The sequence below is a fragment of the Rhea pennata genome, chromosome 2 (genome assembly GCF_028389875.1).
Source record: "Rhea pennata isolate bPtePen1 chromosome 2, bPtePen1.pri, whole genome shotgun sequence".
In the NCBI taxonomy this organism is placed as follows: domain Eukaryota; kingdom Metazoa; phylum Chordata; class Aves; order Rheiformes; family Rheidae; genus Rhea; species Rhea pennata.
Window position 1 is genome coordinate 53952371 of NC_084664.1, and position 25004 is coordinate 53977374.

At 41.5% G+C, this 25004-nt stretch overlaps 1 protein-coding gene and 1 long non-coding RNA gene across 2 annotated transcripts in view; both read left to right on the plus strand.

Moving 5' to 3' along the window:
- Nucleotides 1–1195: 1195 nt before the first annotated feature.
- On the plus strand, nt 1196–6026 carry LOC134137065 (uncharacterized). Its single transcript, XR_009957619.1, has 3 exons — nt 1196–1247; nt 2683–2715; nt 4931–6026. It is a non-coding gene; the product is annotated as an uncharacterized LOC134137065 (long non-coding RNA).
- An 8186-nt stretch (nt 6027–14212) lies between these two features.
- The window catches only part of NPSR1 (neuropeptide S receptor 1), a 59494-nt gene continuing 48702 nt past the window's right edge, over nt 14213–25004 (plus strand). The window contains exon 1 of the mRNA XM_062569547.1: nt 14213–14359. Within this exon, the coding sequence (XP_062425531.1) occupies nt 14213–14359 (147 nt within the window). The remainder of the gene's footprint in view (nt 14360–25004) is intronic.

The window sequence follows — 25004 nt, forward strand, 5'->3', positions numbered from 1 at the left end:
GAGGTAGATCCTCCTCAGGAAGAACCTGAGATGATGGAGGTGGATCCGCCGGCCTGTGAGGAGGACGAACCCATGGAGGTGGATGTGCCGCCAGCAAAGGTGGCCTGTCAGCCCCCCCCCGGTGCCTGGGACGGCCTGCCGACAGACACAGCGGCACAGTCGTCCCAGGAGAGCCAGGGGGCCACACGGCCACCGAGCTGGGCCCAGACGCCACCCCACCGCAAGAACATCATGAAAGGCTGTACGTAACATCTGTAGGCGGCAATTAGTGCAGCCACCAGCCCCCACGACAAGACCAGGAAGGGGCTGTAGAGTCACCTGCAGGCTGCAGATCAAGGCCAGCCAACCCCCAGGGGCCAACGAATAAAACAATTTCTGAGTTCCAAGGGTTGCGTGAGCCCTTCTTTCCTGTCCCGCACTGTCCCGCACACCCTCTGGTGTGAAGAGGTGGCCTCTCGGGCCCGTCGGGTGCCCCGAGCCCCGACGAGAGGCAGCAAGAGTGCCGGGCTTCCTGTGGGCTGCTGTGGGAGGGGGGGGGAACGGGGGAGTCAGGCAGAGGGTTGCCAAGGTCACTGGGGGCCCGGAGGTGGGGGGGTTCTCAGTTGGCGGTTGAGAAGGTGAACAGGGGTAGTTGTCGTCAGCTCCTTCGCTCTTCAGCTACCGAACGGGTGGTTGAAAATGGAGCCAGGCCCTCCTTGGAGGTGCACAAATAACACCATACCACCAGCGGATCGATCAAAGGAGCCTGGCTCCCCTGGAGAAGCAAAGGGCTTTGATTCCAGCACAAGGACGTGCTGGATTTCAGCAGGGAGTTCCTTCCGTTCTAGTGGCTTCCTTAGGGCTGATTGGTTCCAAGCGCAAAAACATCTGCCTGCCCTCCCTTTTGGCACTTGGGAGAGTTCCTCTGGATGCCGTGCTGGGTTTGGGTTCCCCTCGTCACACAGAGGACTGGAAGGCTGCAGGAGCCCTGCTTCGGGCCACAGAGGGGATCAGGTGCTGCAGCACGGGGCGTAGGAGGGGAGGTGGAGGGACTGGGGCTTGTTCTGCGTCCAGAAGACGAGGCTTCCTTTCAGAAGGTTCGCCGTGCCTGCACTCTTACCTCTGTGTGCTGCACGTGGCTGTGCTGCAGCTGCAGTCTCAGACTGTTGGAATCAGCTCTCTTGATGGTGGAGTTGCCAGTGCCGTGAGCATTGGCTGCCTGGTCACTGTTCTGCTCGCAGAAGGACTAGGGAACATCAGGGGAAGCGGTAAGTCAAAAGTAAGCGGTAAATCTAGAGGAGGACGTGGCAGTCTCACAAACTACAACTGCCTTAGTGGTGTCTGTTGCCGTGAGAGCTACCTACAATAGAAGCACTCCTTTTCTTTCTGACGCATGGAAAAACTTCCAAGTTTTTGCCTCCTGGTTAAGGACACCAAAGAAGAGCAAAAAATATATATATATATATTTTGTATATTGTGCAGGGGGGTTGGTTGAAATGAACTCTGGATAGGCCTTCCAACTTCAACCATCCTGTAATTCTGTTATGTAAGTTCCTCTTAGTTTTGGCATATGCCAATTAAATATATTTTTCTGTATGAATGTATGTATGTAATTTTCTGGAGATTTCATCTGAAATAATAATACATATTAGGAATTGTTGATGTTGGACTCCTCATTAGAAGATACAGAAGTTTATTCTCGTTAAACTGCTGTCACAAAAATGCCTCTTTGTATTTTGTAAAATCATTATTTGGTTTTATATCGAATCGTTTTGACAAAAAAAAATAACTAGAATATTTTTTTTAATATTTTTAAAAGGACATTTTTAGTTTGTTTTGAAAGGCTATTTTTAAAGATAGCTTTTTTCCTACAGTATAAATTTTCATTCAGGTCGGTAGAAGATTTCAGAGATTTCAAAAGATTTTTTAAATGTTTATAAAAGATTTAAAAGATTTTAAAGACCTGTGTTTAGATAAATGGTTATTTCAAACTATCTTATCAATGCTGGCAGGAATTCAGTCATGTCTTCTGGATTTTTATCATAAAACCCCAAATGTATTTTTTTTGAGCTGTTATGTATTGTTGCTTTGAGGCTACAGCATAGCATTTTTGCTGCTCTGAAAAAGAGCTGAAGAGCCCAAAGAATGGAAGGTGCCAGGGACCATCAGGTCTCCTGCAAGATGAAGTGATTTGTGTCATTCCCAGCACAAAGTGTTGAAATGCCTTTTCAGACTTCAAGACCCCGTGGCAGAGTTAGGTTAGTTGGTGTTTCATTTGAGTAGCCTAAAACAGCAGCTGCATAGATCTGTGAACATAATTTCTTATTTTTTTGTGACTTATCATAGATTCCCAAATTGGCATTTTCATGTAAGTCAAACAGAAGTTGGTAAAAACATGTTACCTGAACAGATTTTTCTGAAATTCACTTGCTATTTGCAGTTCCTGCTGCTAGCTGTGGTGAAAGATGGTTCATAGCAAGATGGCTGATAACAGGAAAACCATGTGCTAAGGTCTTTGTAATGGAAAATTCAGATTAAGGAAAGAACACTTTCCTTATTATTTTCTTAGTATTACTAAAAAAACTGATTTTCATTCTTTCATTCAAATAGTTACTAAAACAGTAACAGTATAGACTGCTTTAACTCTACATAAAGAGTCAACAAGCAAGCAATGAAAAAAAAATGTTGCTTTTTTTCTTCTAGGAGTGCCACAAGAACAGTCAACAAATGCTAAAAGTGAGTGAAGATTTTAATTATCTCCTCACCAGCATATTTGTTCCTATTGCTATTTTTTTATTCCTTTAAATTTTTAAATATTTCAGCATAAGTACCCTTTGTGCCTGTCTTCAATTAAGTGACTGAGACATACTGGGCACAATGATTCTTCTGATTAGAGCACATATAAAGCATTTCCAAATAACCTGCAAATGGTGATATAATTCAGCTAAACACAATTTGTAAACAGTGTTCGGCAACAACAGCTCCTACTGTGAAAGTGAGAGCTGGACAGGATTTTTACACTTACTAAGGCTTTTGGCTGATGTAAACACATTGTCATTGTATTTGAATATCCACATCTGGAACAAATCCCAGCATCAGAAAACAATCTCTAGCAATTTAGGATGCATGACTGATTCTTTCCTGGGTATTTGCTTAGAAAGTAAACACAAATACTTGAATTCTCAAACAAGGGAGACATCAGTTAACTTGCGAACCATGCTTTAAAATAGGCACTCGTAAAGCATTTCTATAAGAATTTCATCATTTTTGCCAAATGTTACAGTCCAGGAATTACGAGCTGCTATTTGCCTTAGCTGGCTGGTGAGACAATAAAAGTGCAAGACACATTAACGAGTTAAAGTTAAGCCCTATTCTTGTTCCAGAGTTTATTGAATATAGGCCATTCTTAGTCCTACATATTATTATAGATGAAATGAAATTACAGCCATGTCCTAACAACCCATAATTCTCATACCAGCAATTTTATCAGAGTCAGCAAATAAGCTGGTCTAAACAGTTGTACATTAATGACGAAACAAACCAAACTGCCCAGAAGTCTGAAAGAATCCAGCAGAGGATTCCTAGAATTATCAAACAAAACTGGCCAATAGAAAAACCTACTGAAGATTATTTTGAGGAAGAATTCAAGTTTTGACTAACCTACAGTTATTTTTCATGGTAAGTATCTGCTTGCATTAGAAGAAAATTGCATCATAAATATCAAAAATTGGAAATTTTTACCAACAAAAAAATGAGTGTGTGTCTGTGCACTCACTAGTTTTTGATGAAAATCCAGGTCTATCATGAAAATTGTAGCACAATTTTTCATGAGAAAATCATATAAAATGGGAAATTCAGCGAGGTCTACTGAAAACAGATGGATTTCTTGTTGGTCCTGATATTGACTTTAAGAAATGTCAGTGATACAGCACTATAACAGTGGACATGAGGGAGAGCAATATGAAATAAATGGTATGTATAACTTCTTGAACTCCTTTTGGAGAGAAGGAGAATGCATCTCCTTGAGAGATCTCAAGCTTTCAAGAATAACTTTGCGTTATTCCACATTCATCCTGCAAGGAATTTCATGGACTAGCCGATCAATTCCACTGCTAAGCTTGAGAAAATTGGAACAGAAGGACAGGTCCTTACTGACAAGTAAGCAGTATTGGTTACCTTCTAATAACAGATTTTCCAAAATTTTGGAAGGAGACTCCATTATTCTATTTCTGTTGGCATTTCAAAAGCATGTAAAAGTCTCTTAAGCAAGGCCTATGATTAATTTCTAAAATGATTTCTTTTTTTAAAGAAAAATAACTGAAATGGGAAATAATTATATACAATTTATTTCTGTAGAGAAATAAAATCAAAAGCTTGATACTCACATATATGAAGTTGTTTTGCTCATCTCCTTCCCAAAGAGGAGAGAATTTAATTAGTTTTTTTTTCTGAGCAAGATATTAATTTTCTCATCTAATCCCCCAAACAGCAGTTCATATAAAATCTAGAATTATTTGGCATGATCATAACCATAGAAAACATTTTTCTTTTCTCCTAAGGTAAATTGTATGGCAAAAACTATGAATTTTTCAAATGCAGAGATCATTTGCTTTTATTTAATCTCTCCCTGATTTGTTACATATGTGGATGCATAACAATAAAAAGTTTTCTTCAAAATTCTTTCTGTTCCAAAGAGAAAAACTAAGGAACATTGCTTGTGATGCATCATTCTTCAGTAATTTTGGTTTCTTTTAGAAGTTCTGAAAACTTGTCTCTGGGCAGCAGGAGCAACACGTATCTTTCACACTGACTTCAGATTTGTTTCTAAAGATTTTAACAAAATACACGTTGCACTTGTTATTGTATTCCACCCACATCACTATTCTTTTTGCACTAAAAACTTTTTGCATTCCTATTTCCTAAATGATGCTTACTATTTTGTTCTTTCTAGTTTTATTACACGAACAATATGACCTGTTTCAGAGGCATATTTGAACAGGAATTGGAAATTTCTTGCATAACTGATGGAGATGTTGTTTTGGCTATATAAACTGCCATTCCAGTCAGAGAAGAGCTGGCTTGCAGAAGACATTCTTCGATGTCATTTGTCTAACACTAAAAAAACGAAGTTATTGTATCACCTACCAGATCTGGATTGCAGTTCTGGCTGCTCCATGTTATTAAACACACTGCTTGTGGCAATATGTAATGACACATATCAGCATAAACAAAGGAATAAAAACTGTATCACGTGAGATCTCTGAAGGAGCTGAGACAGTTTCCTAAGCGAGTATTTCTTCAATTATCTCGGTTCCCTCCCCTTTTCTTCTGCTCTGCAATTGAGTGATTTGAATTCAAATACGTGCTGGCACAAAGTTGGTGGGACTTGAATAAATCATCTGTCTTGTTGCCTGAAAATATACATCCTCCTCCTTTAGAGAAATGACTTGGGAAGCAATTGCATACTGTAGCCAGTGTTATCCTCTGTCCCATATATTCTTTCTGACCCAGCACAGATTTCACCTGCTAACAGTTTTCTTTCTGTCTGCACAATTCTTTCTGAAGGAAGAGCAGTGGGTGAAGTATATCTGTTCTTGGAGATCCTCAAAAGCTGAGCTTCTAGAATTGGGGAAGTTACACTGGTCAAGTTGTTCTTCACATGCCTGTTAGTTGTAGCAGTACAGAAGATGTATTTTACTACACCTTAGGTTTTATTAAAGGGAAACTGGATGTAATCTGTTCTGCTCCTGTACAGTTATTTGCCTTCCTGCCTGCCTGTCTTCCTTCTCTCTGTCTCTCTTTTTCTGTGTGTGTGAATGTGTGTGTGTGTGTGTGTGTGTTTACAAATGCAAAGGCAGTAAGTAGCATACCTGCTACTGCAATGGATTTTTTTTCCTTTAGCTCTGCATAATTTCTGCAGCATGTATATAAGTGGAATTGAGCTTAAGAGCACTTAGAATTCAACTAGCTGTTTCTATATTTAATAAATAATAACCCTGCCACGAAATTGTAATTGGCATTAAAAAGTCCTGCAATTCATCTGACAACTTTCCACCTCCATTGTAAATCTGTACTTTCACTCAGCTGCTCATAGCCAAAAGACAGAGTGTATTCATTACTCCAGATACAACTTCTTCCACAGAAATGAGAACTGGATTGTAGACATTTTAAATACTTTCTTTCCATACTTTCTTTATTCTCTTACCTCCCTGTGGGCACAGAGTTCCTCCATTTTTTGACCTATTCCATTTTCTAGCTTGTGCTTGTCTTTTTCTGAGCTTTTAGTCCTGAATTGATGGATTGGATTAATTTTTCTAGACTTCCCTCTTCTCTCTCGCTGTTCGTCTGTGGTACCATTTGATCTGAAAGCAATGTTGGAGAGATAGACTTAAAGCAATGTTCTCGTGTTAATTATTGCTTTTTTTTGCCATTTTATAAACTTTAGGTTGGCCTGGTCCTGCTTAGAATTATATTTTTAAAGATCTGCCCAGTCAAAATTAATAGCAAAGTAGGTCAATTTTGCTCTACAGTGACCAGCTCACTTACTGTTGTGTGTTTGCCTATCCCTGCTTTGCAAAGTGGCTCAGCACAATTTTAGCTCACCCCAAGTTCAGACCTGTCAGTCAAAGACTGGGAATGATAGTGGTGTGAGGGCACACTCCTATGGGGAGTAAATTTTATATCAGTGCAGGTCTTGAAAATGGGATTATCATCTTGTACAACCACTTGTGCAACCACTAGAGGTAGCAGATGGGAGGGAGAAGTATTTCTGTCTCAAAGCAGATATGAAGTCGGTATGCCTTTGTCTAAGACGGACTCAGAAGAATGTTAAATTGCTTATAGTTTGATTAAGTATGAACAGTAGGAGGAATATTGCTTCTGAGCAAGAATATGAAAACTGTACTGAAAAAAAATCCTATCTTTTGAAATGACATATCCTGCTTAATCAATCCGATAGCCTTCTGTGATGGAATGACTGGCTGGGTAGGTGAGGGGAGAGCAGTGGACGTTGTGTACCTTGACTTCAGCAAGGCTTTTGACACTGTCTCCCACAACATCCTCCTAGGTAAGCTCAGGAAGTGTGGGTTAGACGAGTGGACAGTGAGGTGGATTGAGAACTGGCTGAAAGGCAGAGCTCAGAGGGTCGTCATCAGTGGCGTGGAGTCTAGCTGGAGGCCTGTGGTGAGTGGCGTCCCCCAGGCCTCAGTACTGGGTCCCATCCTGTTCAACTTTTTCATCAGTGACCTGGATGAGGGGATGGAGTGCCTCCTCAGCAAGTTTGCTGATGATACCAAGCTGGGAGGAGTGGCTGATACACCTGAGGGCTGTGCTGCTGTTCAGAGAGACCTGGACAGGCTGGAGAGCTGCGCGGAGAGGAACCTCATGAAGTTCAACAAGCGGGAGTGCAGAGTCCTGTACCTAGGGAGGAATAACCCTGGGCACTAGTACAAGCTGGGGGCTGACCTGCTGGAGAGCAGCTCTGCAGAGAAGGACCTGGGAGTGCTGGTGGATGACAAGTTGACCACGAGCCAGCAGTGTGCCCTTGTGGCCAGAAAGGCCAATGGTCTCCTGGGGTGCATTGGGAAGAGTGTTGCCAGTAGGTCGAGGGAGGTGATCCTGCCCCTCTACTCAGTCCTGGGGAGGCCTCATCTTGAGTACTCTGTCCAGTTCTGGCCTCCCCAGTACAAGAGAGACATGGAGCTACTGGAGAGAGTCCAGCAAAGAACTACGAAGATGATCAGAGGGCTGGAGCATCTGCCCTGTGAGGAACATCTGCGAGAGCTGGGCCTCTTCAGCCTGGGGAAGAGGAGACTGAGGGGGATCTTATCAATGTCTATAAGTACCTGAAGGGAGGATATCAAGGGGACAGGGACAAACTCTTTTCAGTTGTCTCATGTGACAAGACAAGAGGCAATGGGCAGAAATTGAACCACAGGAAGTTCCGCCCGAATGTGAGGGGAGAATTTCTTCCCTGTGAGAGTGACGGAGCACTGGACCAGGTTGCCCAGAGAGGTTGTGGAGACTCTTTCTCTGGAGATCTTCAAGGCCTGCCTGGATGCAACCCTGTCTAACGTGCTCTAGGTGATCCTGTTTGAGCAGGGAGATTGGACTAGATGATCTCCAGAGGTCCCTTCCAACCTTACTGATTCTACGATTCTATAATATGGGTTAAAAACAGTTCTTTATCTCTGGTGGTGGTTTAAAACACTGCAAAAAGTTGACATGGAAATCTGGAACTTCATTTTCCTTCAACTGGCCTCTCTGAGCTATGCTAAACCAAGCTCTGGCGCTGCTCAGGTGCTGGCTTATAGCTCGAGAAATGAAATATAAACACACAACTGACTGCTGATGCCAGTTTTAGACAAAATGGGAACTAGTATCTATGTCTACACAGCCTCTCTGACCCACTCTTGGTGACCATTAGCACTCATTTTAGTTAACTGAGACCTTAAGTGGAAGGAGGAGAAGGCCGGTCTATCCATATAGCTGGCGTTTTGTTCTCTGCTGTCACCCAGTTTCCAGCCCTCAGGTCTGTGGCATGGTGATGAATGAAAATCTTTCTGGTGGCTCTGCAAGTTGTAAATTTATTCTGTCTGTCTCATGGCATGCTGATGCATAACTACTTGCTAGGACCTTCTGTGGCTGATGCCATAAATACTGGTTACCTGCTCAACTCTTTAAAAGTAGAAATACTCCAGATGACTGTGTTGAGGGCTCAGTATTTTGGAGGAATTCATGTCAAGCTTCTCCTTGAGTACATGTGGCTTTTTTTTTTTTTTTTTGATTGTTTTGTTTTTTCACTTAACCTACTTGCAATTCCGTTCACTGAATAGGAAAAACCCTGATCTACAGGATATTAAGTGAATGGAGAATCAAGCCCTTGCAAAATATATGATTTTCTTGATGGTTATACTAAGGGGAAGAAAGTAAAGGGATCTGAAATTTCAGAGTGTCTGATAGTTACACTAACGTGATATTCATATCATGTTAATGACTTTCTTCTATGTATTCTCCTCAATCGCTGGCATTCCTTTCAAAGATAATTCCTTAAGGATTGCTTACTCTTCTGCAAGAGTTTCTTAGCAAAAACAGATAAATGGCTGGCTGTTGTTTCTGTGAAGTGGACTGGTCTGAATTAAGACCATAAAAAGCAATAAAGATGTGAAAAAACCTTCTCTTTGTTATATTCAAGTTATTTATGGAAGAGAAATAAAATGCTTATCTTTTGTCATTGCTATTACAAATATGCTACATGATTTCTATGGCTCCAGTGTTTACTAAGCATAAAATACAGATTTTTGCAAAAGATCTGATCCAAAACTTCAGTCAGTAGAAAGAACCCAATTAGTGAAAGTTTTGAGGCCTGATCCAAAGCTGGATAGCACACTGACATATCAGAGATCAAACTGGAGTCTCGTGGAGAACAGTCATCTTACTTTGCGGAGGATTTTGATATTTCAAGATTGAGTTTATAGAGATTTTGAAGGAAAAAAAAAAAAACAAAATTCTCTATAAACAGGACAGACTCTTCAGCTCCAGCTGCCAGTCCAGTCTGCCTCCAGAACGCAGAAATTCGGGGACCAGCTAACCCAGGGGTCTGGCAGCTCCATGGCCCCCAGGCAACCCACATGGTATAGCTGGGGCAGAGTCACAACCCAGGACTCTCTGCTGTTGCTAACTGAGATTCACACACCTGTGAATAGCGGCTCAGAAACCTTTAGGACTGATAATATCAGCAGGCTGCTTGCAGACTCCCAGGATTTGCCTCAAAATCCCCCACAGAGGCAGGGAGTCGGAAACAAAACACTTGGAAATACATCTGAAACCAACTTCTGCAATCTTGCTGTGTCCCCTGAATCCTGAAATCCTAAGTTACAGCCGTTTCATTCAGAAATGTGTGAATGGGAATCAAGTGTAAAACTCTGAGTGTGAGGAGCGGGGATAGCTACAGCCCAGGCTGCAGTGCTGTGCATGCAGATGGTGCGGGGAAGGTAGCTGGAGACCAGGATGCCAAGGAAAGCACAGACAGCCCCGGCCTTGCCTTACACGCATCTCTGACCTCAAAAAAAAGTGCAGAAATGTGTGCATCCCTTCCCGGCCACGTGCACGCTCGCCGGGTCCGGTGGGTCGCTCGCTGCCGCAGCCCATCCCCGCCGAGCGCAGCACGGGCCGTGTGGTTATCTCCCACCGGCGCTGAGCAGGGATGAGCTTGCCAAACGCGTGGTGCAAGCAGCAAATAACACGCAGCCTTCAAGTTAACAGGAAATGAGTTTATGCCTCGAGCGGGTCTCTCTGCCAGCCGATAGGAACTGTGGCACTGATGTGTCATTTCTGCGCCTGTGCTGTGCAGCGGGGACACGGCGATGCAGCTCTTGCATGCGAGAAGCAGCAGCTGAGCCCCTCTGCACTGCACCCGGTAGGAAGCTTTCGTGGGGGCAGGCTGGGGATTGGGAGAAACAGACTGACCTGCCTCCTCCGAGGCCGGCATATACAGATTGGGATAAGCAGGCTTTTGACAGACAAGCAATTAACTTGTCATTCTTCTAAAAGCAAGAAATATTTCATTCTCTTTCTTTCTCTAGTCTAATAAAAATAGTCTCTTCTTGCACTTTAATACGATTGTGCCCAGCTGTTCCGGGGTGTAGGAAACTCCAAACAGCCTAAATCCAAATGTTTGCTCTATATTCCCAACTCTGCTTCAAGGCAGAAAAGACATATACTGTACTTAAATTATATACGTATATACTATATATACTGTATATGTTACATGTATTACTATATATATTTTACTACTTAAAGGCAGCGCAAGTTCCCTGTAAAATAATACAGATTTGAGAAAAATGCTTTTTCTATCCATTTCAGATGTGCTTAATTATTTAAATAATTAGACATATTAAAACATTTAGATCAGCTGACTTTTGGCAAATCATAAAAATTGTGCACAGCAGCTACTGCCATGCTACAGTTTCTAGCAGGGCAGACAAGATAAGGGAACGCACACAGTAGGAGGAACTACCTATTCACACATAGCCCCCTCTCCTCCTGCCACTGGGCTTCGGACAGCGATGTCCATCGTGGCTGCGAAGGTGTCTCCACATGGCAGGGAGAGTTCCAAAATGCGATTTACCAAACGGCCCCTTTCCGTGTATTATGTTTCAAGACTGTTGTCGTGGAGAGACCAGAGTATCCGCATGAGGAATTTCTGACTTAATCAAAATCACTATTTTGCACTGGTCTTTAAAATCTTTCTGACTCAGTATGTTTCTTTTTCCAGAGGCACCTAACTTAGTCTCATCATAGCATTTGAAAATCCACTGATTTCAGTTACTGCAGCTTTACAGGACTTTCTCCCCTTGCCAGGCAGGAAAATTCATGGTGGAGATACACAAGAGAAGTGTTATAGGTCTCCCTCCTGTGTCTGCTAATGGAAGATACCAGTTCTTACACACTGCAGCTGCCAAGTATTCTCTGCAGCTTCCAGTGGAACCCTTCTTAGGTTTGCAGCTCCCCTGGTTCAAAACTATATTTAAAGAAACTAATTTTACGTAGTTTTGGAGACCAAAGTAAAGAGAATGGCCAATAAATAAGCCTCTTAAGTTAGTCCTCTGTGTTCTTCTTCCAAATAATCCATTCTCTTTGCTTAAAGGTTATTCTCAAAATTGCTTAATCTTTCCTATTTAGGAAGCTTGCTTGTAGTATAATAACAGAGCCAGAAAAAAAAAAAAAAAGCACAGTTTAATGTTAAGAAAACAGTATCACATTTTACCATACATTAGGAAAGCTTTATCTCAGAGTAATAATTTGAGAGCATTTTACATTAAATCAGTGGGAAGACTCTAAATCGCTTCACTCTCGGAAAGTTCTTGGTGACTTTTCAAAGTTCTGGCTGAGGAAAACTGCCAGGTCATTTGTAGGAATCAATCAGTTAATCATTTTTCACAGAAGAATTGCTAGGATTTGATCTTACCTTTTATAGGCTCCTGATACTTCATCAGCAAAATCTTTTCTTTCACCATTCATTTTAGGGGTATTCAAACAGTTTGTTTAACCTAAGGGGCAGGGAGGAGAAAACAATAATAACAAAATCCCCAAACACCAAAATTCAGAGAGCTAAGATGATTTTGGAGAGGTTTAAAAAAGATGTGGTGGGTCCTAGAGAATTAAGTTAATTATAAATGTGGCACTGTAGACGGTCGATAGCTTGATATTCCATGACTAAATAATAAGAAAAGAGCATTTCAGCAAAACAAGCCATCAACAAACCAGGATGATGGCGGTGACTGTGAGATTCTCACAGCCAAGACGGAAAACGTAGTACTAATGGAAGACTTGAATTACCTGTGTGTAGACTGATAATTGCTGGAGCAGGGCATGATACAGGCTTTTTAATGCTGTAAGTACTTTTTAGAGTAACTGGCTGGCAAACTCATGAGAGAAGTGACTCTTGGTTTAGCTGCGAGAGCTGTGCAGGATCTGGCTTACCATGTAACTACTGAAAAGCCTCTTAGTGCCCATAATGTGTTCAAGCATAACATCTCTGTAGGAGTGAGAGTGCCAAAAACATTCACTGCAATAACATTTAACTCTTAGAAAGGGAGTTCTGTAAACATAAGAAAGCAAGAAAAGAAGAAGAAAAAGGAGCAGATAAACAGTAAGGTGCTTTCGGGAAGTTTGGCTGCTACCTAAATACTCCTTATCAGGGACTCAGAGTCAACCTGTACCATCAATTGGAAAAGACTCCAAAAGGCTTTCCTTCTCTCTTTCATCTAACATATTAAGGAGTGTTTTCCCTGTTATTTTCAGCTAAATATGGTGGTTCTAGGACATTTCTATTTATCCCATCATAACCTGCGCATCAGTCACTACTGTTTAAATATTGATCACTGGAACAAACAAATCAGTGTTGATCCTTTCTCATCATGAATTGTACTAATTATCTATAGATGAACTTGAACCAAAACACTCCTTGGGATCCCTCTGGCATCACTTGGAGAGATCTGCATACTGCTCAGAAATCTAGAGTTTTCCCCAAAGCTCAAAACAGCCTGCTCCAAAGCTCTAGATCCAGACATGTCCCAACCTGGTGGATTAAGAATCAAAATCTTCTGTTACTACTGGCTATGAAAGCCAGAAGGCCTTGATGCCACTGCTTTCTCTTTCACTGTTCATACTCCTCCTTAGCTCTCACACCCCTGGTACTGCCCGTGCACACATACACACAAGAGTAAGTTATGTGGTCGGCAAGTAATGAAATGTAGTTGAGGGGGGCATGGGTGTGAAAATACATCCAATTCTGCTAAGAGTTGCACCGATATCATCACAGAGTAACTCCATCAAGCCAAACAAGTCTGGATTTACATGTGATTTTGCCCTCCACTCCAGGAAGATTTGCAGAACCTAATCTATCATGTAAACTTGGAGTAGCACAACCTAAATAAATCAAAACAAAAAAAGCATAGAGTAAGAGCGGTCAATGCCCAGACACTTGATAGTTGATTACCTTGTTGTGAAAAGCTCTTGAGCCCACCTCTTTGTGCATTTCCCGAAAGGCTCCCCTAACCAAAAAGAAAGCCCTGCTTATAGCAGGCATGCAGCATCTTTGGTATCTTTGCAAAGGGAGGGGCCTAGGCCTATTCATAATTTTTCTTAGTAAAGACAACATCAAAAGTCAGACAGTTACTGACAAGCAAATGATGACAGCTTAAATCTAAAAGCTTCATAGGGCTTGCTAATAAGGGAGAGGATGTTGCTGCTTGTATGTGGGTATACTGTAATTCTGCAGGTAATTGAAATCAAAGTGGGCTGTGCTAGGGTAAGAAAGCAAAGCTGCTGAGTGGAATAACCAGACTTCTGAGCTATAATGTAGGAAGGATGCCAATGTTTTCACAGGTACGCCTGACTCCAGACTTGCCAACTTTGGGTACAAAATCTTGAGTCTGCAAAGCGTATGGATGAGTCCACAGTTGCTCAGTCTCTTACTGGAGCTGGTTCTGCTGCTAGAAAGAGCAAGTGGACAGTTGTCGTCAGAGTTGTAGCAGAGGAGAGCTCAAAGGAATGACTCCAGCTTGCCTTTTTTTTTCTTATCACTCAGCTGCACTAAAGCCTTATGCCTCTGGTAGCCAGTGCTGGAGCAGTGAGAAGCTGTTTTTGCTGCTGTGCTCTTACAGGAGAAGCTTGGCTGCATTAACTCTTACAAAAACAAGCACCTAGACAACTAGAACAAAATCCAGTGATGGATGTTGCCTTCACAGAAGCCAGCAGCAACTCCCATGGAGGCACCGACTGGCTGGATTTTACCCTTGTCACCTGCACAGAAACTATGACCTTTACTGAAGTGGTGGAAGAACAGGAGTGGAGATCCTTTTACTATTCTTTTAAGGTATGGACAGCATGCATTATGTTTCTCGTGTGCCCGCAGCTCTGGTGCGTTTTCACTACCTTTGCAAGGAGGCAGCTAGGATTATAGAACTTTTTGCCTGAATATTGCTTTTTCTCTGTAAAGACAGTTGACAGCATGGGAATCATGGCATGTGGGAATCATCTGCTGAAAAAACAAAATCATTGTGGGATTTGGACTTTAGAATTACAGATCTTGGCCAATTGTATCCTCTTCCAATAGGGGATGGTACTGTTTTTCTAAAGAGGTATTGTAGTTATATATTCACCTTTCTTTAATCAAAGGCTTTTATTAGTTTAATACATCATTTCTGTAATTTGTAACAGCCATCATCTTGACATAAGGGATTTCTTTTTCAATTTTTCAGCTACACCGTACATTGTACACAAGTGAGAGTTATTTTTGTTTCTTTTATTCAAGAAGGACAGGTTCTAATTAGTTGATTTATTTGTTTTTAACTTCAGAGGGGGATGCAGTGTCTCTTGAAGGCTGATTTTAAGAATGTATCAGATGCATCATTCAGTAGTGAATGCTATTGAATGACATGAGAAGTGTATTCATTCTTCTCCTAAAATGAACTTCCTACTGACAGCGTACGGATGTAGGGAAAAGATGAAAGGGACACTGAATTACCTCTTTGCACAGATTTGTGTGCCCATTGTCGTTGTTTCATTTCGTGTTGTTTGCCACATATCACTTTGCTGTAGTGGCACATTATGTAAGTTAAGTTCGAGTTATTAGAAGGTCTATCAAGAAGTACCCTGCTGTTCCTTCTGGAGTTCAGGGCTGAATAGATCTGTTTCAGATGGAAAGATGTAGGCATTCAGATCATTTGATGATATGTTGAAGATCAGGGAATATGTTCCAGGGGCAAGTTTTGATTTCTGTGAGATTTTTTTTACTATTCTAATACAATGCCAGTGAAATCAATGGAATTACAACAGGTTTCCACCAATAAAAAAAAGTTGATCTACAATTAATTAATAAGGATCTCTTAACGTGTTGCTGATTTTTTCTTGACAAGACAGCACTTTCTTATCTGGGATTTCAAGAATCAAAACTGTGTGTGTCTGCATGTGTCTCTGTGAAACTCCTAAAATGGTCCTGAAAAAAAAATAGAAGTGGGCAAAACATTTTTAACAACTTTTCTTTATTTCCTTTCTTCTCACCACCACTTCAAGCTATAAATCTGAACAACGTCATGGGAGCAGTATTTCATAATGGTAAAAGTGACAATTACTTCCATAATTAGAAAGACCGCAGGCAGAAAAATGCTCCTTAATAGAGGAGATAGTGTAAATTACACTAATTAGAATACCATGAATAGTCACGTATGCTTGTCCATTGCTAAAGGAAACTTGATTCTGTTAGCTGAGAACTTCTCATTAGACTTGCTCTCTGCTGCCTCGTGTCTCGCTCTGACAAATATAGTATGAACTTTGCAAAGAGGCCTACTGATGCCACAGCAATTACTAGCTATTAATAGACATGGAAATATTTTGACTTTGGAGACAAATGGCAGCTGGTGCTGTTACTACAGGAAAGCAGGAATAAAGTACCTGCTACGACAACTACTGTGCAAGGAAGACAGGGCTCCCCACCAGCAGTTTCAGCTATCTGTAAAACTCGGCCCTAAGCCTCACAAGTGGAAGGTGCTGTCAATACCTGCTGAATCAGTGGTGCTGCTGGCTGTCCTCCACCAGGACTGCCTAGGCTGTGGGTTGCGTCAGTGTCCTGATCCCCTCCAGCAATACAAACCTTCCTCTTTATGGCACCAAGGCTGTGAAGTTCTGGGTAAGAAGCTAGAGCACTAAAAGGTCAGCGAGGCACGGATTAAATGGATTCAAAACCAGTCAGAGGTCAGAGCTCAAAATATAGCTGTAAATGGGGCTTTGGCCATTTACCATGGTTTTCAGTGCAACGAGTCCCAACACGTCAGACAGGCAGGCACTTCCAGTACAGAGCACAGGCACCCATGTATTCCTGTTTGGGAAACGCAGAGCTGCACGCTCCCTTATCAAACGGCGCAGTGGAGAAAGGCTGGTGCTGTTCCCCTTGTTTTAACTTCATTCTTTTTCTTTCCTGCACTAGTTGGGAAGGGGAAAAAAAAGAAAAAGAAAAAAAAAAGGCCTGAGCTTGGTGGGCTTCGTGGCTCTCGGGGATTCAAGACACCCTCGGCTTCCGGGAAAGCTTCACGGCTTTTGGCTGTTTTGAGGCTTCGCCTCTTATCTGATAAAGCTGTTCTGCTTTGACTAGAATAATTTAAGACACTCTGGGCCAGAGAAAGAAAGTAGACAAAATCTACTGATTTTTAATCCCTGCACTTCAGGGATGAGTGTTGGAATGAGCCTCACACTCACAAAACCCCTGTGGAGGGAAGTACTAAGCCAAGAGCCAAGAATAAGGTGCTAACTCCAGGACATGGGTGGGTTTTCAGTCCTATCCCTTCATGGATTTTCCTGCTGATTACATGTCACGGATGCTTACTCAGAGCAAGGGGTTTGTAACTTCTTTGACCACAAGATCTTCCCAGAAGCTGATCAAGGGGGACAAAGTACCCACCTCCAGGTGGTGTCTGGATCATACTATGGTGATACATGACCAAAAAAAAAAAAGGTGACTCAAAAAAAAAAGTCCTGTTCTGGGGTTCTGGGTTGAGGTCTGAATGCCTCCTCACTCTGCCTTTCAGAAGTCCATTACTCTTCAGAGCTTAACAACTAAATTCTACTCCACTTGAAATTACAAAGCTTTTTGCCATTTCTGTTACACTTCTTATTTTGGTTTTTCCTTTTTTTCCTTTTTTTTTTTCCTTTTTTTTTTTTTTTTTTTTTTTTTTTCTGGCTGATAAAAAGAGCATTTCTTCCACTTGGAGGAATATGCATTTCCCTTCCAGTGGTCATTACTGTAGCTGCTTGGCCAGGCACTAGCTGAGGAGTATCTTATGGAGCTGCAGCCATCCACACTAAGAAGGCCAACCTCAGGGCTACAGCTCCAAGTCATGTTTTCTAGGGGAAGAATGGCTGCAGTCATGTGCCATGAAGCATACAGAATCAGCTACTGCTTCCCAAAGCAGACAAGAAAGTGCTCATCCTCACCTACGTTTAGGTCTTGCTGTTGTATTACAGTCTGTTTTCCATGGAAGTCCAAACTGTACCTCTTCTCCAGTTCCTTTAATTAAAGTATGTGGTTAGATTACTTAAATCGCAAGCCCTAGAAGGTATATTGGCTGTGTCCATGCCAAATACCTCACACATGTGCCAGCTGGTATTAAACACAGCTTCTAGATTCCAATCTGAAGGAAAGCTCATTACATCTCTTTCCAATCTCCCCCATACATATTTAATCAATATATAAAAGACTCTAAGCAGGTATCAGTTGCCCTCTGCCAAAGAGTTCTCTCTTAGTACTCTATCTAAACATCTACAGCTTTCTTTCACATTAGGACTCTAACCCTTTGTACCTAGGACACTAGGAGGGAACCAAAAACCAGCCTGGGGAGACTTCAATGTCTCAAAATAGGTTCAAGACATCTTGCAGAGGAAGGTGTCCCTGCTCTCTCCTCCAGGCAGCTAGCAGGCCTGCAAGTCCTCATCAAGGCTGCTGGGAGCAGCCCCAAAGTCTTCCCCAAGGGCAGGTGCATGTACTCCTTCTCAGACAGGAATGAGTAGGGCTTATCTCTCTTATAGAAGTCCAGTTGGGAAGTGGGGTACCAGGGAAGTTGCCCCACTTTCATGGAATAGACTAAGGGTTGCAGTACTCCCAAAGGAGGAAAAATCCCAGCATCATTTCCCACCTCTATGTAGGACAGTGTTGTCACCAGCATCTCCTGCCTCCCAGGAGAGTGTGCTAACTTCCATAATCTAGCAGTTTGTCTTACTTTGTTTTCTGATGCCTAGATCTGAGCCCTCACCTGTGCAGCAGGACACCACAGCTTTGGTGCTTACACACAAGGTTGTTTGGGAACCCAGATCTCTGCCCTGCCAAGTGGGACCTCAGTCAGCAGGCCAAATGGCAGCATTGCCCTCCCCCAGCCCACTGTGTCCTGGTTTCTATGCAGAATCATCGCCCCAGCAGCAACACAGAAGTATTAGAAACAGGGTATGCATTGAATACACCACAAATGATTTTACGTGAATAATCCAAATTCCCTATTTTTTCAGGAAAGACTATTTATCTCTCTGCCTGTGACTGTCCTCCCCACCACCACAGCATTCCCAATACCAAAGTGATGTAGCCCAACTAACTACAATATTAAACAGAACAGCAGAGCTCTGCCAGGGCAAGCACAAACCTGAGGCTGGGTGCTTCTGATTCAAGGTGCTTAATGTTCCATACAAAAACCAGGAATTACTATCAAGCAGGGAGAAGGTTTATTTCGACTTGTTCTGTAGAGCAATCACCTGACAAGGATTTGACACCGAGTATCCTGAGACCCAATTTAAGGCAGAATCTGCTGGTCCTATCATTTCACCCAAATGCAGGAGTTATCTTCTGGAAAGTATTTGCCTATACTATTGCTCATTCTAATTTTCAAGCAAACTTTACAGAACATCCCATCATGGAAGACATACCAGAAAAATAAAGATAGTGCCATTCAATTTTCAAAGAATCTTCACAGATGCAATCATACGTTTTAAAGAAATAGGCAAATCAAATAATCCGTAGTTAACTTTGTTATCTTTTGGTGGGGAGAGGAGAATTAAGTCTACGCAAATACAGTATTGAGAACTCCTGGATGGAGGTATTGGAATATACCATAATAACTGTTGCCATTCCTGAGATGCTGTATGGAGAAAGCAATAGTTGATCACCTTGTAAAACAATTCTGGAGTGCTCTTGGCTGGACTGGCTTCATGTATTAACTTAAATGCAATGCAGAAGTGATCTGGCTATATGGCAGCCTGACTTGGTGTCACTCTGAGCAGCCAGTGCAGGCATTTTTGTATTAGCATCCCTAATACTTCTGGTTCCATGCTCCACAGGGCCCACGGGGTTTGAGTCTGTCTGCCTCTCTTATTTACATATGCCTAAAAAAATATAGATTTCTCTAGTTTGTGAGATGTATTCATTTTGCAAAATAGACATACTGACAATTATCCTTGTTTATGATTAAGAAGGAACAGTATTTCAAGGTCTTAACTGGGGCAGCAAAATTATGCAGTTACAGATGGGCTGTTGAGTGACCTTGCATTATCTCTCACATTGTAAATGTGCTAGGAAAAATTAGATAGGTACACATAAAAAAAAAAAAAATGATGATGTTAAAATTAGGGAAATCTATTTATCTCCTTTTGTGGAAGTCTCCTAGGGTACAACGGGTGAAAAAAAAAACCCCTGCAATAACAGAATAATACCGTCCCTATTTATTATCCATCTTTACCAAAATAGAGCAGAATAGCACCTGTGAACTAAGTGTTAGGAACATTGAATTATTGCTATTTGTTATTGACTGAAAATTTGAATGAAGAAAGATCACAGCAATTCACATTCATTAAATGCTGCACAATGAAATGTCCATGTGTCAGGCCTGATGGTGAAGTCAGAGCTAAGAAATATATATTTTTTTAAGTTGGAGATTCCCCCAAAAGGTCAATATAGTTCTGTTAGATTCCAAAAAGAAATTAAAGTAATCTTAGTAATGTAATTACCCCTTCCCGTAAAAAAGTCCCCTGATTTGATGACTATGCCTCCTTGGCCTTGATATAGCTTTTCCTCTGTATAACACCTTAATATTCACAGATGAAAAGTGCTACACAACATGGACACAAAAATCAAACAAACTGTTTCTTTGGTGGAAGAGAAAACATGACGGTGGCCCCTTGTAGCAGTGTTGTGCTTTCAGTCTAAGAGACAAACCTGGAACTAAACTACTGCTTGTGCGGTTTGAATCAGGCTCAATTCCAAGTCAAGCCACCAAAAAAATCAACCTCAGACAGGCCAGTTGCCCTCTCAAATGTGTTCCTTTCAAATTCAAGCATAGCAGAAGCACTTCTGAAAAAAATGTATGAAACTTAACTTTGAACTTGTACTTCTCTCAGTCTTTGTTATCTTCATATGAGTTTTCCCAGAGCTTCTTGTGTCAATCAAATTGCCTTCTCAGATATTTTAGGAACATCTTGTGTGAGCAATGTATACAAATATCTTTTCTTTTTTGCCATATTAGATGGAAAATGTTTTTTCCAAACACACTTGTGCTACAGGAACAATTGTTGCTAGCTGTGGCAACTAAGGCTCAAGGTTTCAGTAATGTTTCCATCAGTTCAGCATGTTTCTTTCTTCTTGAGATGGGGCTATCCGCAAATGAAACAGAAATAGCATAACCCTTTTTGTGACTTTTCTTCCTCCACAGATTTTCTTTCCTTTTTTTGGAGATTTTTTGAGCCTTAGAAGGTAGCTTGAATTAATCATCTGATCTTCCACATTCAGATGCTTGACTTTTATTGTGTAGTGTTTACTTCCAGCCTAAGTGTTCCCACTATTGTCCCTGTTTTGGTTCAGTTAATTTGTACCTCGACTTTGTTCTCTCCTAACAGTCAGAGCTGCTGTCCAGTACCAAAGTATATGCATCTCTTATTCTCTCACTGTGCACCTTATCTTCACACAGATTTCTGTTCTTTTTTCACAGCCCTAGGAAGGTTTCAGCACAAGAAGAAATACTGATATTCTCAGCTGGCATTTTAACCAGCTCAGTTCTTTTTTTGCATATTAAAGAACCTTTATTGTGGTTTTAGCCAGACATAATGTAATTGTGGTCCCTTCACTGGCACTCCATGCTGCTTCTACAGCTCAGCCTTTAACCTGGCCACACCTTGGCAGAAATCCTTCATCTCAGAGCACAGCATAAGCCTAACACAAATGCCACCTGGTATTTTTTACGTTACTTTTCCTATATGACTGATGTGCTTGTGTCATTCCCACACCTACAGCTTTTACGCCTGTACTCTTTTACATACTTTTCCTCATGAAGATCTGAGTTTGTTTCTAAGTTACAATATATAAGATACAACTTGTGCATAGCTCTTATCTGAATACACGCCTGCATACGTTTTTGTTTTAGCCTAGTTCCTTAAGAAAATAGGTCTTACTCGTATTTCTTCTGTATGCATGTATGCCCCTGATCATAGAATAATTTAGGTTGGAAGGGACCTCTGGAAGTCATCTGGGCAAATCGCCCTGTTGAAAGCAGGTATAAACTGTATCAGGTTTCTCAGGACCATGTCCAGGTAAGTTTTGACCATCTCTGTGGAGATCCCACAGAGAGGGTCTCAGGGTCCCCGTTCCACCCTCTTGATGAATGCTTTTTCTCCTGACATCTAATCAAAATTTCCCATGTTGCAAGCTCTAGCCTTGTCTCTCATCCTTTCATTGTGCACTTCTAAGAAGAGCCTGACTCCATCCTCTCTGTATGCTACCACTAGGCAGTTGTAGGCAGCAGTCATGTCCCCCTGAAGTTCCTCTCCTCCTGGTTAAACACAAGTAACTTCTGAAATCACTGCCTAGTTGCACCAAAATTTCGCATCGTGGTAAAAGCCTCCAAGATATTAAAATCCATGAAAATGGATGGCTGGTCAGAGGAGAGTGCAGAGCCTCAGGAAGAGAAAAAATAAGAGATTCTCATTTTTCTTCAGATTTTGCTGGGAGGCCTGATTTCTGCCATGGGGCAGCTTGGCAGTGTGGGGTATGTATCCAGAGGACACAGGAATTACCAGCTACTTTCCTTCATGGCACGATTTGTTTCATATCCCAGCATGGTTTGTATTATTCCCTCCCTCCTTTTTTTTTTATAAAAAGGTTTGACCAATATCTTTTAGACACTTTTAATTAAATTGTGCTAAAGGATGTCTGTCTTTAATTTCTTTCAAGGTCACTATCCAAAGAACAATTTGCCTGAGAAGTAAACTGACTGTGCATTCCCAATGGAATCAGGCAAGTTGCATAGCACCTGTCTGCTTCAAGAAATCCAATCTTTTTTTCATCTTTTGATCCATCCTAAATAGGAGTCACTCAATTAGCAAATCTGTCCTGTACATATTCAGCATTCAGTCACAGCTGAAGACTCTGGATCTTCTTCAATAGAGTCAAAATGCTGCAAAATCTAGACTCCTCTATTAGCTTACATGGTCTTCCATTTAAAGTGATTATTTGAGGGGATGTCGGGGGGAGAAAATATTTTTTCTCTTTTTTTTCCTCCTTTAAGAATGGGCATTATAATCTATTTGATTATGAGCATGTCAGTTCTCCAATTTAACAAGCAGATTTATGACTTTATTTCATATTATCTGATAAGAAGAACTTGTGAAATTATTTGTGTTTCTCCATGATTTGTCCATTGCTACAATAAGTTACACTAGGAGCATTATTCTTAATATAAACCAAAGGCACATGATCAGACTGCTTGCATAATTTAATCAACTAGCAAGAAAAAGTTGTTCAGAGACTTCAGTCATCCTCAACCTGTGGAAGTTCCTGTAATATCAGGGAACAGTCCCTCTTCTTCACTCAGCTGATCAGGGACGTGGAGCAAGAAGGCATCCCATCAGTGAGTGCTAGTATTCACTACAGGCCTCCTCTCTTCATAAGGAGAGGCCAGTCAGTTACACAAGGACCTGTGTACATCTCCCTTTTTTTTTTTTTTTTTTTTGATTTGTTCTTTCCTTAACTGGCAATCTGTTTGTTTGGTTTCTTTTTCAATTTCTTTCTAAAATCAGGCTCAGCAGTTAGGGAAAAAATTATGTTTCAGAGTGGGTTGTGGTTCACATGAAAACTCCCTTCCAAAACAGATCCTACAGTTCCTGTTTGACCCCTTGGGCAGAACATTTGCTTTGTTCAGTGATATTTGGATCTGCCCCTGCCTTTTATTAGGCAGCTGCTCCAATGTCAGACAAAGGGTTCTGTACCTCAAAATACGAGAAATGGCACCTCCGTTGGGGGGGGCTATCAAAGATATCCCAGCTCTGCAGTCACAGCTGGTGCCCCCCAACAGAGGGGATGTAAATCCCTAAGAAATGAGTGACCAAGGAGGATGGTTGGGAAGAACTGGAAGCAGGGATAGTGTCATGGTACCAGAATGTCTCCCAATGGCTCTGAAAGGACTTAGCTACAGACTAAATGAAAGCTACTGCACCAGAATGACCCTGCTCCACCAGGGCTGTATGAATATGAGATACCTGGACTGGTTTCGCTTGTCAAGTCTTGCCTGGGAAGTCTACTCGTTCTGTTATTTACTGCTGCATAAGGCACAGCTTCCCAGTCACTGGAGTATGTTTTCCTCCTCTGCTATTTACTGATCTTCAGAGAGCGCTTTTTTGCTTGAATGCTGAATTTCAGACTTTCTCCATCACAATCAGCAGAGTGAGAGTTAATCTGAGGTAAATATCAGACTGAAGTTAACTAATGGTGTTAAACATTTCCCATTTCTAAACTCTCTATGCTAGAAGAAGTCAGAGTTACTACACAAAGAGCCTGCAAATGGATTTCAGAAGAAAAAAATTGTCATTGATATCAGATAAATACAAGAGATGTTAAAATAAAACATATGTCTACAGCCCAGAAGGATCTCTTCTGCCCAGGGATGGTTTATGAGCCAAGAGCAAGTGACACACAAGGCTCACAGAAATGATTTTTCAAGTATTAAGCACAAAACACCTCATGCTAGACTTATTGCAGCCTATAAATTCAGAAATTTTGTCAGAGAGACAAAATAACAAGCGACTTCTACAAGCAAAGAAAAATGCCGACCATTTTCAGACAAGCTTTTCTGGCTTAAATTTCTTCCATGAAGAGGCTTCATTCATTGGCAAAAGCTGTTTTGGATCTCAAAGCAAATTAGCAAAATGTGCATATGTGCTCCAGATGTCGAGCACTTCCATGCTCCAGACACAGCAATGTTATGGACTAGCAGTGTATGTAACAGTTGTAGTAAAACTGCAGAAATCCTCCTGACTCTGATCTGTTCTGTGACCTTAATTAAGTCACTGGTATTTTTAGTTTCGCTAGTCTAAAAGAACTGGTATGTGACACTTACCTCTCTCACAGAATTCTTGTATGGTGTAATTAGGAATGCCTGTTGTAAAAGCACCCCTTGCTGCCAGTTTCTGCACAGGGTTTTGAGAGATACTTCTAGTGTCCGTGCAAGATACTATTAAACAATGATTTTTGAAAATCACCTCACTGAAGGTTGTTACAAAAAGAGGATTTCTACTTAATGAACAAATAAGACATGAAATGAAACACCCCTATGTTTAAGCAACCTGAGTATGAGGAATATAACAGAATTACAGAAAATGCAGCTGTAGTTCAGAGGTGGATCAGCTATATCTCTAATCTAATAGTTATTTTTAAGACCTCCAGGGATGGAGGCTTCACTGACTCGATCAATCTATACCAGTATATTTTAAATCAATTTTTTATAGTGGTCAACCTGAATTCCTTCCTGTAATTTTGTTTCACTGATTTTTGACTGACCTGCAATGAATCTGAAGAAGATACTGTTCCCTTCCTTTCTGGCAGCCATCCTTTTACCCTCAAGTTCAAGACTGTGATCATTATTTTCCTGCAGCCCTTTCTTTGCTAGATTATGCAACTTCGGTCAGTCAGTCTTTCCTGCTGGCTGTATGTTCTAGTCTGC